This window comes from Amphiprion ocellaris, chromosome 6 (assembly GCF_022539595.1).
Source record: "Amphiprion ocellaris isolate individual 3 ecotype Okinawa chromosome 6, ASM2253959v1, whole genome shotgun sequence".
NCBI classification, from domain to species: Eukaryota; Metazoa; Chordata; class Actinopteri; family Pomacentridae; genus Amphiprion; species Amphiprion ocellaris.
Window position 1 is genome coordinate 21,069,761 of NC_072771.1, and position 17,447 is coordinate 21,087,207.

At 41.1% G+C, this 17,447-nt stretch overlaps 1 protein-coding gene and 1 long non-coding RNA gene across 2 annotated transcripts in view; one reads left to right on the plus strand and one right to left on the minus strand.

The window, feature by feature from the left end:
• adgrv1 (adhesion G protein-coupled receptor V1) overlaps positions 1 to 17,447 on the plus strand; it is a 117,210-nt gene that overhangs the window by 33,719 nt on the left and 66,044 nt on the right. Inside the window, 35 exon segments of the mRNA XM_055011477.1 lie at positions 259 to 398; positions 489 to 854; positions 974 to 1,217; positions 1,326 to 1,541; positions 1,641 to 1,856; positions 1,957 to 2,201; positions 2,307 to 2,488; positions 2,615 to 3,113; positions 3,196 to 3,505; positions 3,686 to 3,895; positions 4,633 to 4,763; positions 5,049 to 5,148; positions 5,268 to 5,441; positions 5,565 to 5,728; positions 6,011 to 6,098; positions 7,084 to 7,162; positions 7,258 to 7,411; positions 7,682 to 7,823; positions 8,591 to 8,856; positions 9,093 to 9,110; positions 9,112 to 9,269; positions 9,437 to 9,564; positions 9,701 to 9,882; positions 10,014 to 10,160; positions 10,278 to 10,358; positions 10,503 to 10,767; positions 11,418 to 11,540; positions 13,622 to 13,844; positions 13,981 to 14,185; positions 14,380 to 14,526; positions 14,680 to 14,935; positions 15,528 to 15,730; positions 16,317 to 16,493; positions 16,719 to 16,901; positions 17,008 to 17,187. Coding sequence (XP_054867452.1) covers positions 259 to 398; positions 489 to 854; positions 974 to 1,217; positions 1,326 to 1,541; positions 1,641 to 1,856; positions 1,957 to 2,201; positions 2,307 to 2,488; positions 2,615 to 3,113; positions 3,196 to 3,505; positions 3,686 to 3,895; positions 4,633 to 4,763; positions 5,049 to 5,148; positions 5,268 to 5,441; positions 5,565 to 5,728; positions 6,011 to 6,098; positions 7,084 to 7,162; positions 7,258 to 7,411; positions 7,682 to 7,823; positions 8,591 to 8,856; positions 9,093 to 9,110; positions 9,112 to 9,269; positions 9,437 to 9,564; positions 9,701 to 9,882; positions 10,014 to 10,160; positions 10,278 to 10,358; positions 10,503 to 10,767; positions 11,418 to 11,540; positions 13,622 to 13,844; positions 13,981 to 14,185; positions 14,380 to 14,526; positions 14,680 to 14,935; positions 15,528 to 15,730; positions 16,317 to 16,493; positions 16,719 to 16,901; positions 17,008 to 17,187 — 6,602 coding nt within the window.
• Positions 16,048 to 17,215, minus strand: LOC111570757 (uncharacterized). Its single transcript, XR_002746296.3, has 3 exons — positions 17,156 to 17,215; positions 16,756 to 16,885; positions 16,048 to 16,416 (listed from the first exon to the last, which is right to left on the minus strand). It is a non-coding gene; the product is annotated as an uncharacterized LOC111570757 (long non-coding RNA).

The following is a 17,447-nucleotide window of genomic DNA, read 5'->3' on the forward strand; positions in this document are numbered from 1 at the left end:
ACATGAACTTTCAGATACCAGAGTATTTTACTCTAAGATTGTATTACTATCACCTGTTGTGAAATAACCACCACACACTGTGTATTAATAGTAAGAAAGTGTGTAATATTGTTGGGCTATTTCAGTCAAAGGTGATCACATTTAGATTTTCCTCTTCTCTGACCAATGAGTACTTTTCATTTCCTTCAAACCAAAACCTCTAGAAATGCACCTGAAGTATATTGCTTAATACTAACACACGTGGAATTTTCTGTGCAGCCAGCTTAGGAGTTGCATCCCGCATCACAGTGACGATCGCTGCATCTGATGATGCCCATGGAGTCTTTCAATTCAGTCCTGAATCCTTGTCTGTTAATGGAACAGAACCTGAGGATGGACACGACTCAGTGGTCCTGCAGGTCAGTGCAATATATAGTTTTGATATCAGGAAATTCAAAGTGATTGTTCATCATTATGCTACATCCTGTGTATTTTTTGTTCTCTCTCAGGTGGATCGGTCCTTTGGTGACCTCTCCAATGTAACTGTGTACTGGGAAGTTGATCCTAGTTCTGAGGGGGAGCTCCTCAGCAGGTCTGGAAACATCAGCTTTGGTGTAGGTCAGACATCAGAGAACATCATCGTCCGTGTGGCCCAGGATGAGATCCCTGAGCTGGACAAGAGTTTCATTGTGTCTTTGGTTAACGTCTCACACGGTCGTCTGGGTAACAAGACATCTGCTACTCTGACTGTACTCGCCAGCGATGATCCTTATGGTGTTTTTATATTCGCAAATGCAACAAGGTCTGTTCGACTTCCTGAAGCGAACTCAACTGTCTCTCTGACCATCCTGCGGCAGAAGGGCCTGATGGGTGAGGTGAGTGCAGCTGTAGATGATTTAGAAACTTAATAGGGGCTGAGGAAATGTAAGTCATTTATGATTCTAGGGATGGATGTATCACACTATATGATATTTTTACATTTTAACTCATCTAGGTAAAAGTCACGTATGGGACGCTAAATGAGGCAGATCCTGAACCTTACAGGACTCCTGGAGTGGGCCGAGCAACCGAGGGGCGGGATTTTGTTCCCCTCCTCAATTCTGTTGTCTTCTTGGTCAATCAAAGTGAGGCAAACATCACCCTTAGAGTGCTGGATGATGAGGATCCAGAAAGAGATGAGTCAGTGTTTGTTAAGTTGATCAGTGCTCAACTCATCCAAGGAGAGCAGCAGAGGATCAGTAAGATTTTGACACTATCACTAAGTTATTACCTAAAGAATGTTTGTGATGTAATAATACTTTAACCATTCTACACTTACTGAATTTTGCCGTTACTGTCCCCTGCAGTTTCCAGTTCTCCTTCTCTGGGTTTGAGGACTGACATTGTAGCCCAGGTGATAGTGGAGGCCAGCGACGATGCTTTTGGAGTCCTCCAGCTGTCGGCTCCGGCTGTCAGTGTAGAAGAACACTATGTGGGTCCCATAATAAATGTCACACGTGTAGGAGGGATTTTTGCTGATGTGTCCGTCAAGTTCAAAGCAGTGCCTTTGACTGCCAGAGTCAGTAAGTACTGTTTATATGAAGTATGAGCTTAAATCTTTCTCTTTATGGTATGTCTGTGAGACTGGCCCTGTATATATGTGCATGTGTGTAATCTTCTAGGTGAAGACTACAGCGTAGCCTCAACTGATGTGGTCCTCCTGGAGGGGGAGTCCAGTAAATCTGTGCCCATCTATGTCATTAATGATATGGTCCCTGAGCTGGAGGAGACCTTTCGCATTGAGCTGATCAACCAAACTACCGGAGGAGCTCTTCTGGGGGAGCTCACACGTGCCATCATCACCATACTCCCCTCCGATGACCCTTTTGGTGCCTTTGGTTAGGAGACTTTTTCTAGCATATTTGTTACTCTTTCCATACTATTTTAATCTATTTCTAATTGTTTAGTAAGTTCTTCTTTTATTTTATGTCTGTCTAGTCTTCCAGGCTCTTCCAGTGACAGAAGACGAGCCTGAATCTAACTCTGTTAAGGTCTCACTGCCTATCGTGCGTAATGCCGGTACTATTGGCACAGTGGCAGTCCAATGGCAGGCCACTGTCAGTGGTAAGCTAGCAGAAGGGGACATCAGACCCACATCAGGAGAAGTGATATTTGTACCTGGAGAGACAATGAAGACCCTCAAAGTGGAGATTTTAGCTGACGATGTACCTGAAATCACTGAGGTAAGAAACTAAAGGTGGAAGTGTCATTGTGATTATATAAAATGATACATCTGTTGAAGTGGTTTTTGGTTGTAATGTTTGTTGCACTCTTCCTGTCCTTTCTAGATAATTAAAGTGGAACTAACTGGTGCCAGTAACGGAGGAAACTTGGGAGCTGATACATCTGTTGACATAACAGTGCCTGCCAATGATAACCCGTATGGGACAGTTTACTTTGAACAGCCTGTTTACCGCGTCCAGGAGCCATTGGAGGGAGTTTATCTAGCGAATATTACTGTCCACAGAAGGTAGTTATTGTTTTTAGTAATGATTATACTATTTTTAATAATAGTCCTGCTCACATAAAACCCCATTTTATTATCTGCTGTGTTTTCTCTACCGTTTCCATTATTATATATATATTGTTATTCCAGAGGGGGTCACTTTGGTCGTTTGGAGATCATCTACAGCACCTCTGAGATTGACATTTCTGAATGGGCCCAGGCTCATGACCAGAGCCTGTTGATGTACTACAACCTTCCAAAACCAGGTGTTCCAGCCACTGGCCCTCTTATTACAGCTAACATCACCGGCCAGGGAGACCCACTGCCTGCATGTGCTGCTGCTTGTCTGAGGGAGCGTACCTGCCAGGCCTTCTCCCTAACATCAAGTGTCACCCCACCATCCTGCACTTGGGTGACTTCAGCGGCTGATCAGCTGACCTCTGCATCTCAGGTTATGACTTATGTAAAAAACAGCACTGCAGCTGCTGTCTTGTACAGTGCCCTGGCTGTTGCAGAAAGTGATTTTACCCCTGTGAGTGCCCAAAGTGCCTTTATGGATGATGGATCAGGAGTTGCCAACCTCACCATCCCAATTTTAACCGATGAATTCCCTGAAATGAATGAGAACTTCTCCATACAGATTTTAAAGGTAAAATCCAATCATATGAATATAGTTTGTGTTGGTCTGAGATATTTATGATTGAACTGGTTTTATCGTGTGTTGTTTGAAGGTAGAGCTGATAGATTTGACCGTGCCTCAGGAGGACCTGCCTTCAATCGGTCAGCCAGACACAGCTGTTGTCATCATAGGGGTGAATGGAGATGCATTTGGCATCTTTTTGATCTACAGCCTTAGTCCCAATGCTACAAATGACGGCCTCTACCTGGAGGTTCGAGAAGAGCCAATGGTTGTGGTGCCCCTGGTTATAGAGAGAAGAGGAGGGAATCAGGGAACTGTCACGGTTGAGTGGAGATTTGTTGGAGGAATGGCCACACGAAACGTTGACTTTACTGGGACTGGAGGAACACTAGTTTTTGATGGTACATGCCGTTCTTAATAATCAGAAATAATTATATGTGACAACCACCTGATCTAGAGTAATCACTGATCCAGAGTGTCTTAGGGTTCTTGTTCCGATGAGCCAGTTGTGATGAGAATTAAAAGAACATTGGCATGTGCACTTAAACAGCGTTCCTGTACTTTTTCCTCTCTGTCTACAGGTGACCTGAAGAAGACAATAGAGATAGTAATCAGAGATGATACTGAACCAGAGGATAATGAGAGCCTCAAGATCGGTCTTGTTCATACAGAAGGAGGAAGTCGAATCCTGCCCAGCTCAAACACTGTAACCATAGTGATATTGGCTAATGATAATGTGGCTGGGATTATTGGATTCCATTCGGCATCACGTTCTGTTGTCGCCAGAGAAGGTGGGTATCTGTATTTGATGGTTTCATGTGAATATATGGCTAAACACTTTGTCTGCTCCATTTCATACAATCCAACTGCTGCAGAAATGATAGACTCCGTACGATGAATCAAATCTTCTTTGTCTGATTATCTGTTCTGCTGTGGATAATCTAATGCTATGTCTGGGGTTTTCTGACCGTGCATGGATGGCATGCCAATGATCTGTGTCTTGTTGCACTTCTTCTTGCTGCTCTTTGGTAAAGGAATAGGTGTAAGTGTTTCAGTACAAATGATGTCAGCAAGTATAAAGATTTGACTCATCGCACTAAGTCTGTAATTCTTCAGGGACTTAGCAGCTTTCAAACATCCAGGAAGAATTTTGGCAACACTACCCTCCCAACACTGGAGATGTGTTCTAATTATGCAAGAATGCAGGATAGCATTCCTAATACTGGCAGCATGCAGCAACAGGTGGACACTGTGGTTGTAATTATTTTGAAATTATATATGCATCAGCGTTGGAATGCTCCAGACAGTTAGAGATGTTGAATCACCTCTACTGTCATCTATTGTAGAAGAAAAGTAATTCTCACTGTAAGTCCAGAAATATACCCATCTGTTAAAACCTAGATTTGAATTTTGAGTTTTTGTTTTTACCTACGAACACGCACTGGACTCATTGAAAGCTTAGGGATAGTTCATGTATTCAGCAGCTCTTTCTGGTTGTTTTGATTCTATATTACAACTCAAACTACAGGTGAGAGACTGTCCTTATTAGTGCTGAGAACAGCTCCAGGTCTGGGTAATGTCACTGTGGACTGGACTATACAAGGAGCCCTTGTACATCGGACCTTCACCCAAACCTCAGGGACACTTTTCTTTACTGAGGTAAATGTCAAATCACTTTTGTTTATATTTTTGAAAGCAACAGAAGATTATCCAAAGTACGTTACAGCTGAAGCAGATGAGTTAAGGATACGAATGCGCATAGTAGACTGAGTAGATTTTCTGGGATGGTGGTTAAACTCATTTATTACACTTCATGGAGATGCATGCTTTGACACAGATCAGCATGTTAGCTGTTGTTCTTCAGCTAATAGAGTAGTTTAAGTGGTACATCTGTAATTTTGTATCTTCAGCAGTGATTATTGATTCGTGGTGTGTCTCTTACAGGGAAAATTAAATGAAACCATAGTCGTGGAGCTTCTTAATGATGCCACGCCAGAGGACAGAGAAGAATATAAAGTTACCTTGTCCAACATACAAACTTTCGGTAATAAGTTGCTCTTCGTAACTTTTTGGTTGGTTATTGTGCAGAAAGAAATCACAAAAACAAAAGTAACCCTTGTTAGCAGTCTTAAACTAATTAATATTTCTGTGACTTCCACAAAGGGGTTGTGGTGACAGGCCATGCTGTCCTGGACGTTCAAGGCAGTGAGGCAGTGCTGACTGTGGACACCAGCGATGAGCCCCATGGACTGTTGACAATTGACCAGACATCTCTGTCCACAGAGGAACGGGACCAAATTATAAACATCTGGGTCAAAAGAGAGTTTGGAGACTCCGGTCAGTAGGATAAGTGTGAATACTAAAAGCCTCTTCCCTTTTGATTATTTGATTCCATCTGTTAAGCTTTGCAAGCATTGTAGTCCTTTGTAACTGATATTATATCTAACTGTTTGTGTACAGGAGCAGTGAATATCACCTATGAGGTTATACGAGGTTCTATGCAAAACCTGTCCAAGATCGAGGGAGCTCTTGCTGAGCCAGGACTAGACTTCATCTCTGGTACTGGTTCTGTGAGCCTTCAGGACGGTCAGACTAAAGTTGCCATCCCTGTCACCATACTAGAGGTAAAATCTATGTCTGTCTTCTGTTCTCCTATTTGTGGGTACATCAAACTCAACAAGACTGTTTTTAACACATCATTATGTGACCGTGCTTCATCATTTGTATTTTTTACTTTCTTCTTTTTGCTAGTAGGTGTGTCTGCATCATTTTCTGGAATTGCAATGTTAACTAGATTCAGCAAGATGACAAAGTTATATAGAATGTCAACCAATATGAACTCTTCTTCTCTTTTTCTTGAAGTGGATTTGTTTTAATATTGAATTTACGGCTTCTTGTTTTATTAGGACGACATTCCAGAGTTGCAGGAGTTCTTCCTGGTCAACATAACGTCAGCAGTACTCATCACGACCCTTGCCACTGTTCCCCAACTAGGTATGGAGAAATTTAACAGCATCTGCACTGTAGTCATTACTGAGATCTTTTTATCCTGACTCACCTCAGTTTTGAAATTTCAGTGTCAAATTACATGTAAAATTGTTGGTTGATTTCTGTCATTGCTCTTATCTGCTTGTACTACTGCTTACGTTTTGTGCTGTTTTTATGTAATAACTTTCCCTCTTTTCTTTCTATAATTTCTCACCATTTGCTCTGTTTGATGAGTAGAGGTTGTGTATTGCACTTTGCCAGGTAAATTACCCTATTCATATGCTCACAGACTTTGCCTAAAACAATACCCCTGTCCAGGTACATTAAACAACGAGATTGTAGTTGACTGTCAAAATGCACCATTAAAGGGCTTGGTAGTTGTTGCTACTGCTTTTGCATAATCCAAACCACAGTCTAATTTATGAATGAGTGACTTTAGAAAGTGATGAGTTGACAGAATACTACAGGCAGAGCAGCACTCTGAGGTTCCCAGAATACTGTCAGCCTTCTGCCTGTAGACACACAGTAAACACACGGCCGCTCTTTTGGCAGCAGTCATTATGTGGCTTGGATGGTGAGATTGATGCTTTCCATGACTGAGGAGGCTCGGGGATTTTGTGGGAGCCGAGTAGCACTGTGTGGTGAGGAGAGAGAAAGCCAAACTAAACCTGGAGCTGGCCTCCCAGTGTCTTGGCCACAGATTCAATGGTGGAAGACTATTCAGGGGGTCATAAATCAGTCCACCCAAAAGACTTGGCTGCCCGGCCTCCCAAGCCACTTACAGGAGACGCTTCTTAGCTATAATCCTACGCTCAAATGTGCCGTGACGGAAGTTAGGTCCGCTACAGTTTCCCCTTGCACTGCTTGCTCTTGGTGCTTGCACTGTAGCCACAGCCTGAAGAAATTACTGCTACTTACTACAGTTGTTACGATGAACTGACAGCCTGAAAGTTACTATACATTTCCTCTGTGCATGTGGTCCTTTCTGCAGATACCCAAGGTTTGGTGGCAGAAGTCACCATTGGTGAAAATGATGGAATTAGAGGAGTCATTGAATGGACAAACACCATGTAAGAAAAGCACCCAGAAATCACACATTTTTTACGTTGTTGCACGAATCAAAAGTTTTTTCTTATCCAGATGGGTTTTTTTGTTTGTTTTCTAGGTTTGAAGTGAATGAAACAATAGGGGCGCTGACTCTAGTGGCCTACAGGAACAAAGGGACATATGGAAATGTCTCTCTTCTCTTTAGTGCTCTGAACCTGGAAGCTCAACAGGGGCTGGACTACAATATCACCGAAAACGGTTAGCCATACACAGTGTTCAGATGTTACACTCAAAATCAATGACATAGGCAATTAATAGCATAATTATTCAAAGGGCCAATATCAAAGGCAGTTAGACAAGCTTATCCAATAGGACTCCTCAGCTCTAAAGAAGATGATGTGAAGAAGTTTTGAATGCAAGCTGAAAGAAGTTGCTCAAATACCCCTGACTTTGACCTTCTATCATGATCTGGACAGCTGTGAGTCTTCCCAGACATGTAGTAGCATGAACTTCTAAAACTGACAACCGTTTTATCCACCCAGATGCTCCATTTTGTTGATGGTGAGGCACATAAGTATGTCGAAGTGCAGATCACTGATGATGCTATTCCAGAGGGAGCTGAGAGGTTCCAACTCATCCTGTCTGAGCCTTCTCCTGGGCTGGAGCTGGGCACCAACACCACTGGTAAGGACAGACAAAAATATAATTAGATTTTACAACATTTTAAGTCAACAGATAATGAAGCATCAGCTTTGACATGCATATCCTGTTAAAATGTGCCATTCATTGAACTCTTAAGAGGGTTAAGAGTTTAATGAATTATTAGCATGTGGGATAAAAGGTGATCAGTTGGCATGTTTTACAGGATTTGTATATCAGAACACTTCAAACAATAGTGAACAGCGAACAGTTGGATTCCTTTTCTACATATAGTAAATGAACAAGCTAAACTAAACTGTTGGTAACTGTATCAGCTGCACGTCTTCCTCTTGCTGTTGCTGTGAGTTAAACTGACCACAAACAAGGTTCATAAGTGAATGAGGATTTTAACACAAGCAACTGTTTTCTGTGTTATGCAGCATCCATTCTATGTATTATTTTCATGGCATGTGGATCAGCAGATAACACGAGGACACCTTGTTTATATTATTGCTTATCTGACTGCAACAAAAAAAATAAATGTGGTATCTAACTCACTGATCCTAAAAGTATGATATCGGTCTGATTTATTTTGGGTCATGTCAATGAAAAAAATTGCAACATTGTATTATATTGAAAACATTGTATTACATTGGAAGAGGCCATAATTATTTCACTGCTCAATTTACTGAAACAGCACTATCAGTATTAAGAAATACATTAATCAGAACTGATAGCTAAATTCATTCTATTCGTGCTGTGCATATCTATGTCATAGTTATTTCCTGATCTACATCTCTATGTTCTTACAGCAACTGTGACCGTCCTGGCCAGTGATGATGGACACGGTGTGATTTCCTTTAACACCAGCGAGCATTTCCTCTTGAAAGAGCCCACTTCTATGTCAGGGCTGGGTGAGAGCGTGGCCATCCTCTATGTGGTTCGCAACCCAGAAGAAGGCACGTTTGGCACTGTGTCAGTTCAGTTTACCATCACTGATGCCAACGGCAACCCAGCAGAGGGCGATCTGATGCCACCACACGGGATTGTTGTACTCGAGAATGGAGTCAGATTTAAGGTTAGGGAAAGGAGATTTTATGACTAACGGCATTCAAACAAATGCATCAGAATACATTTAGCAACATATCTTGTTAAAGTTCTTTTTTTGGCACTGAAAGCTTTAACACTAATTTAATTTTAGTGATCAGTATTTACTTTTAGAAATATGAATTTTAAAAGTAGCTTGGTATTTGAAAGAGCATGTACATTTTCTGATTTGTTGGAAGTTCTTTAGTCACATCTGTGTTGTTTCAGATGCTGGAAATCAGAGCAGGTACTGGATGCTGAACCAGAGGCGAATGAAACCTTCACACTGGTCCTGTCCAGCCCAACAGGAGGTGCACGACTGGGCAACCAACTGGAAACTCTCATCACCATCCTGGAGAATGTAGCTCCCTCTGGCTTGTTCCGAATTGAACCTACTCTCAACAGGTGTCAATACAGATTCATTAAAAAGATCTGAAACATGAAATGTCATAAACATTTTCTGTATGTAGCTTCATGTTTATACTATTTGTGACTGATCAATACAAATTCACAAGAAAGCACACAAACATGCTCATGCAAGAACCTGTATTTGTTGTGTGTTTTCTGTCCAGAACTATCACAGAAATTGTTGGGGATGAAGGTGGCGGTGCAGTCTTCCTCACTGTGTCTCGCAGTAATGGTTTGGAGTCAGCTGTTAGTGTGGAATGGGAGATGCAGTCTGACACAGCTATTGCCTCTGGTTAGGCCAATAACGTTTTACTTAAAGTCATGTCAACCCTCTGAATGCTCATAAATCTTCCTCTTTGCTTCTGTTGTTGCTTTAACTCCACTTCCTTCAAAAAAGCAGTTCAACTGTGATTGTTTTTGCCCTCTAGATGGTCCCCTCCCTGTCATGGGTGTGTATCAGAGCTTTGTGGACAATCCCACCTCTGCTTGGTGCTCCCTTCCTGAAGAGTCTTCCTTTCTGGTCATGAGGCTGGATAGGAGACCCGTTGTTCGATCTTCCCACACCTTGGCCACTCTGTATCGGTGGCAGGGTGTGTTTGTGCCAGTAGAGGTAGGTTAACAACAACACTGTTCCTGAACCAGAACATGATGTCTATAAATCTGCAAGTAAAATCCAGTAGGAACTTATTAGCAGCGAGCCTATTGTTAGCCTAAAAATCTTTATCCTTTTTGTCGTTTCAGTCTGTGAGGATTCAGGACCCAGGATCATGTGTTGGGTTTGCAGTGAATGGTTCCACCTATGTAGGCATTACACATAGTGGCCCTCCCTTCTCACCTGCTGCCAACCTCAGCATCTTCAAACTGCAGAAGGACCTTAATATAACATTGGTAAGTATAAACCCAGTTATTTTACACCATTACTGTCATGTTTTCTTACACTACTGTAGCACCATAGTGTTGTCTTGTATTGTGCGGATATGATTTGAGACAGTCTGATTTCTTTAGGAGCAAACCTTAGGTGTGGAAGCTCTGGATGTGAAACACTTCTCCTTTAAAGGTGGAGATTATCTCATAGCATCAAGCCAGGTGATGAGTTTTCCACTGTCTAGACAGACTTTTTAACTGTTCACAGTTGTGTCAAAATCATTAAAAACCGGCTCACGCTCCTCACTGGAGGAATTCTAAACCTTTAATGACTGTTTTATTAATTTAGTTTCTTTGATGCTACAGATTTTCGTTCGGACTGGAGGCTCCTTTACACTCCTGCAGACTCTTGACTTCAAACAGGGCATCCTGGGAGTAACTCCATTCACTCATGCAGATGTTCCCTACCTGCTGGCATGTATAGACAGACAGACTGAGGGCTGTTTCCTGCTTGAGTGGACCAATGGAGGATTTCATAAAAAGCAGCCCCTCCCACTCAATGGCACAGCCAATCAGGTGGAGGCAGTCAACACAAGAACTGGAGACACTCTTCTGTTGGTTGCTATTGAAGGTGACCCGTTTTGCTTTGACGTGGCACAACATTTATGAATCCTGTTGTGTTTGTTTTTGCAAATTTAAATAACTAGTCTCATTCCTTCTGCATTTAAAAATATGTAAAACCAGCTTTTTCAACAGACTGGTGCAGTGAACACATGGAATGGAAGTCAAGTGCACTTAGTTTTGGTGTGCTAAGAGGATGGCTGTGTTTTTGCAATAACTAGATACTGTTTTCTGTGGCTGCATTCTCAGAGTACTTTCTAGTGGGTTGGATAGTACAAATAAAGTAGTGATACTTTAGAAGGCACACTGAATCCATGTGTCCATTACGGACAAAACAGCCTTGTTCTGTTGTCCCAGCTAACATAGCAAAATTTACAGTGTAGGCCAGATCATATATTTATACTACGCTGTGTATATTTTGATGAGACATAACCCTCTGAGTCTGCAAAAGTGGTGAGTTTTTTTGGTTCAGACCTGTTGTGGGTTTATGGGGAAGGCCTCAGCATGGAGCAGAGCAGAGCCACAGAGGGACTCGGAGGTTGTAATTTGTCAGTCCTGGGTGTGTCAGTCCGACGGGTGGTTACTTTACATAAGCATGCTATTCCAGCGTGAAAGAACTTAATCCTGTGTGTGTTTTTGTGTGCTTGTATTTTTCTCCAGGTCTCTCTCCGTCCTGTGAGGTGTTTCAGTGGAGTGCAGGGCAGCTATCACCACAGCATAATCAGTCCATTCCTCACCCAGGCCTCATCTCCATTCACTCCTTCACCACTCCATCTGGGATCTGTAAGCACAAACATCATGAACTGTTTTGTTTTGTAAAGATACCGTGCTGACCATGAGGATTTGGAAAGTTGCCTCTTGTGTTAGCCAGACACATTTTTTGTTCTTCATGCTCTCACTTTGAAATGAAATAATGACTGCCTGAATTAAGTGCCAAGTAGCTTTAATTTGTACAGATTTACATTAATATATTTTTTAAAAATGATGTGAAATATAGTAACCCGAGATGTCAGCATACATGTTTCCTTTACAGTGATCAGGATGACTTCAAAAGACTCCATGACTGTAACATCAGAGAAAGACCAGGCTACAGCTCAAAAAACATCGCAAAAATAATAGCACTTTTACAGTTTCAAAGTTTTATGGACCAATGAAACAAAAATCAACATGGTTTTGTTTTTGATGGACTGTTTTGAAAATTTTTTAGAAACAAACATTGTGGGAGTATGTGTTTTTGTAACTCGAATTTAAATACTATCCAGGCATTGCATTGGTGTCTGTATAAAGAAATGTCAAGAGATTCCCAGCAGTAATTGGAATGCTGCTTATATGCACATGTTAAATCACACAGTAAGTGCACCTGTTTATCCACATTTCACTCTTTTACTTTTACTTTATCATAGGTTTGTTGAAGAAAAACCCAGATGTTCAGTGTAAATACAACAAGAAAAGCACTCAGAGAGCGCAGTACTCTGCCTATACTGTTCATTCCCCCATATGGTGTTGTCAGAAATGCAGCATTTTTTTATTAGTTATTGATGATCAGAAATCACTGCAACATAGAATGTGGTCTTTTAATATAATGTACTCACAAACAAAATGACCTTGCACTGAGCACAGGCGTGTTATGCATGTGTACGTTATGTATGGATACCACATCATGTGACCTAAATATGTAGCGGGTGGCAGGAATTGATGGGACTCGGAATCACCCCCACAATTTAATCAATTGTTCCTTATACCCTTTCTGATGGATAAATCCCAATAAGACCGCAGCGGTCGATTTGTAGTACTAGGACAACAATCGTCAGCAGGCAGCTGACGTAGCATTCACTTATAGTCATAGTTACAGTGATGTCATGCCGCTATCTCGCAATGATACAGAAATCAATAACAAATCCGTGGATCACGACTATAAGCCGCATCACTGTCAAAATCTAATCAGTTGGTCCTTGTGTCATTTCTGTCTTTCCCTGAAAAGTTCATCCAAATCCATTAATCAATTTTTGAGTAATGTTGCTAACAGACAGACAGACAAACCAACACCGATCCTCACATTATAAGTCCGCCGCGTTCCGTAGAGTATAAGCAAACAGAAGGATGGGTGAAATAAAGAAAGCAGGCCTTAACTCTAACGATTCCTTTTTCTATTTAGAAATCTATTTCAAAGACATATTAATGGATATTTTACAATTTAACTGTAATATATGATGAAATTTGGAATGGCACTGAGAAGAAAAATGAAAGATTTTTGATGGTTTCACTGCTGACAGAGGCGACAGAATGAATCGAGGTACATATAGGAGCATCCTGCTCGAACTAAAACAAATGGCATCAAAACTCTTTGGATGATGTGTCATCATTCAGAAGGACAATAATCCTGAACAAACTACCAAAGCGAAGTGAAGAGGTGGAATATCCTTGAGTGGCTGAATCATTCGCTTTATCTCCACTGACTATGGATTCCATTACCAGACCAGAACAGAGAGGGACAACAATGAGAAAGAGTTGGAGGTGGCTGCAATGAAGCGTCTGCTGATGTTTGTTAGTCACTGACTGCAATGGAATTTCCTCAAAATATTAGATATGAAGATTTTATTCAACTTCATGTATAGCTGCCCAGTTACTTTTGAATTCCTAACCCTTGGGCATGATGTAAATCTACTCAAATTAATGCTGAGACATGGTACTTCAGTGTAGTGGGAATTTTTTCATGTCAGATTGAACGAGTTGAAGCACAGAGCCAAAATATGGACCATAAAATTGCAGTCTAGATGTTTGTTTTTTTTTTATTTTTATCCAGTTGTGTTTGTTTGCTGTACTATTAAAATCAGTTGTAGATTAAATCATTTTCTTTCGCATAGCTTATGTCCTGCTCGCTGGAAGAAGTGGTTCATCACTCTACTCCTGGAGGTCTGATGTCAACCTCTTCACCATGATCCTAAAGGCTCCTCAAGCTCTTAGCTTCCTCTCTCTCATTGTTCCATCCCTCAATACCACCAAGATCCTCTTGGCTGCTACTGATGAGAACAGCTCTACTATTTATGAATTCACCTCTGTCTCCAATCAGTCAGATTTCATCCCCAGGTATCCAAGCTGTTTTTAGAATTCACAGAGTAACTAGTTTTTGCTCAGAAAAGAAAGTTCTTTTAAAGAAGAAACAAGGAACAATCAATTATAGTAATTAATGCATATTGTGTTTTCTTCACTTTGTCACATTCAGTTTTGGAGAGTTGCATTTTGCACCAGGTGACAGTGAGCTGGAGATAGCAGTGAACATCATAGATGATGACATCCCTGAGGTGCAGGAGCACTTTCAGGTCTGGCTGAAGAATCCAAAGGGAGGAGCTGAGATTGGATTTGGTGGTCAGGTGACAGTAATTGTCCCAACCAACGATGATGCTCATGGAGTCATTGGCTTCGCTGAGGTGAGAACATAAACCGTTTGATATTAGACAGCTGCTCCATTTCTGCATCATGTTAAATAGTCGTCATGTTACAAACCTTCTGTTGTCAGTCTGAACCTTGAGTTATTTACTTACCACATCCTGAACCATTAAAATGTACCTTCTAAGCATTAACACGAGATATTATAGAATCATTTGTCATTACTTTTCTGCAGAATTCTCTGTCTGTGGAAGTAGAGGAGTTGGAGCAAACTAATAAGATTTCTCTCAGTGTGGAGAGGAGAAGAGGAAGTTTTGGCACATTGCATGTACACTGGGAGGCTAATGGCAGTTTGCCAGATATTAAACCCACTTCAGGAGTGGTGAGTGGCCCTTGCCCTGCTATCATACCGAAGACATATTTCAATATGTATTAACAACATGTTTGGAAATGAAAACTGAAATAAAAAGTCACAGAGTTGTAATATAACATCAAAAATTTGCGGCTCAGTATGAAATGTTGTTTCTCATCATAGGTGACGTTTTCAGAGGGCCAAACATTAGCCTTCATTACATTGGATGTGGTAGCAGATGATGTCCCAGAGCTCAGAGAGAGTGTCACAATCACCCTCCGGGATGTCACCACTGTGGGGCTTCAGGACCTCCGACAGGCTGCAGTCATTGACAAGCTGCTGTCACAAGCTCTGCTCACCATCTTACCAAATGGTTCTCCCTATGGGGTGATTGGATGGCATCTGGACTCCCAGTTTACACTAACACAGGAACCACAGAGTAAGAATTTCTGTGGAAAGAAATGGAAGAATGAATGAATAGTTAGCGAATATGGGTTTTTTCTGGATCGGTGTGCAAAGTAGTCCGATGTGCTGCAGTTAGTTAAAGATAATGTTTATCTTTTTAAATGCATTCCCCAGTTCTGCTTTTACTCGTTCCAAAATCAGCTGCTGTAAGTTTAGCTTGGTGCTGAATACTGAACTTTTTTTTAAAACTACAAAATACCAATCCTTTTTTTCTCCTTGTGGTTCTTAAGTAGAATTTACAGTAATCACACCTTGAGATTTACTGAAAATGAGCTGTGCTGACATTTCCAGGATGTGAAGCATTAAGGATTTGTCTTAAATGTGTATTGGAGGCCAACCATGCTAGAGATGACGGAGTAGTAAAGCAATGTGCACACACACTGTTCTTCAAATTTCTGAAAATTACCTACTGGGAATCTTTTAACTGATCCAAGTTCCTATTGCCATCTTTTATCCCAAGTCAGTTCTTTACACATGTATGGACATATATATTGTGGATATGTCACTTTACTGCTGTGTTTTAACATTGACATTTTTACTTCAATCCCATTTATCCCAACCTGTAGGGACTCCAGTCAATGTGACTCTGTCCATAGAAAGAGAGCAGGGCTCCTCAGGTGAGGTGGCGATCTATTATGAGACCAGGCCGACCCTGTACAAGTCTCCATCCAACCAGGCCACAGCAGGAAAGGACTATGTGATCAAAGACGGCAGCATCGTTATGATAAATGGCGCTACTATGGCTCTAGTCAATGTCACAATCCTACCGGTAAGGATGGGCTGTTAGTTCATGGCAAACTTTATTAAATCTGCTTGAGTAAGAACAGCTCATTAGGAATAGGATGTGTTTTTAGCTTCTACCAACATTCATTTGTCTAAGGAACAAAGAAAAGACAAAGTGCATGCAAACCTGAAACAGATTAAAGTGACATTGTTCTTTCTCCTGTTTTTGCCATCGTGATAGAACACACTAACCAGCACTGTGACAGTCCAAAAACTAGATTTTATGTAGGCAGTCGCTCAGGCAGTAGAGATGTAAAACCAATACTTTGCAGTTATGTACAAATAGCCTTTAACCTTCATTTCCTTTGTCTTCTCTTATATAGCCTCTTTCATTCTTCCTCACCCTTCTATGTTTCTCCCTTTAAAACTTGCATTAATGTGACTTTTGACATTTTTTGATGATTGTATAAATCATTTAATGTAAATAAATCTTACAAAATCCAAGATTATTGCTATTTTCTCATTTAACTGCAGTTCAAAGCCTTTAGATATATGGAAAAACATCTGTTTATATACATGATATCATTGATTTTCCATTATTTATTTTCCATGTACTCGTGTTTTTTTCTAAGGATGATATTCCAGAGCTGGAAGAGAGTTTCTTGGTGAATATCACCAGAGTGGAGCTGGTCAGAGGGTCAGTTGGAGCAGGGCAGCCCAGTGTGAAGAGGCCTGGAATGGAAGTGGCAGAGATCAAAATCCAGGAGAACGATGATCCCCGAGGGATTCTGCAGTTCAATGTTTCAGAGGTGAGACTTTATACAGATGAAGTCTTGATGATGATATTAGAATTAAAATGTATCGAGCCACATGGAAACCTCTAACTTGATACCCAAAGAACTTCATCAGAAAGTTTTGCCAGACAATTTCTCAAAATTGACACAACAAAAAGACTAAATGAATAATATAATGTCATTATGCTGCTAAATGATATTGTTCAGTTATTAAACATTGCTTCTGAATATCTTGTGTAGGATATCCCTGGAAGTGTGCTTGCCTATGAGATCCTACCACCAGACAACGTTGTGCAACTATCAGTGGTGCGACTTGCTGGTGCAATTGGCAGGCTGGTTGTTTACTGGGAGGCTCAGCTATTCACTGCTGATCTCACTGACTTCAGCCCCACATCTGGAAACATCACCTTCCAAGATGGACAGGTAAATGGATTAATTATCCCAAGTTAAAATGGACCTGCCATCAACATTACAACAAGAAACAAAGTTTGAAAGGTCTTTGCTTGTGTTTCTTCAAATCTGTTTTTAGAGAGAAGCCACAATTGCCATCACCATCTTTGATGATGAACAAGTAGAGTCTTTGGAGACCTTCAGAGTGAATTTGCTACGTGTAATTGGTGGTGCTCGTCTTGGACAAGTGACATCTGTCAACATCAGTATTCCATCAAATGACTCACCGCTCGGACGATTTGGATTTCAGGACCTGGAGGTGAATCTAAAACACAACTATTGTCATCACAGTAACAGACACTCACTGACCGCTTTATGAGGTACACCTGTTCAACTGCTTGTTAACACAAGTAGCTAATCAGCCAATCACGTGGCCACAACTCAGTGCATTTAGGCATGTAGATGTGGTCAAGACAACTTGCTGAAGTTCAAATTGAGTATCAGACTGGAGAAGAAAGGGGATTTAAGTGGCTTTGAACATGTCATGGTTGTTGGTGCCAGATGGGCTGGTCTGAGTGT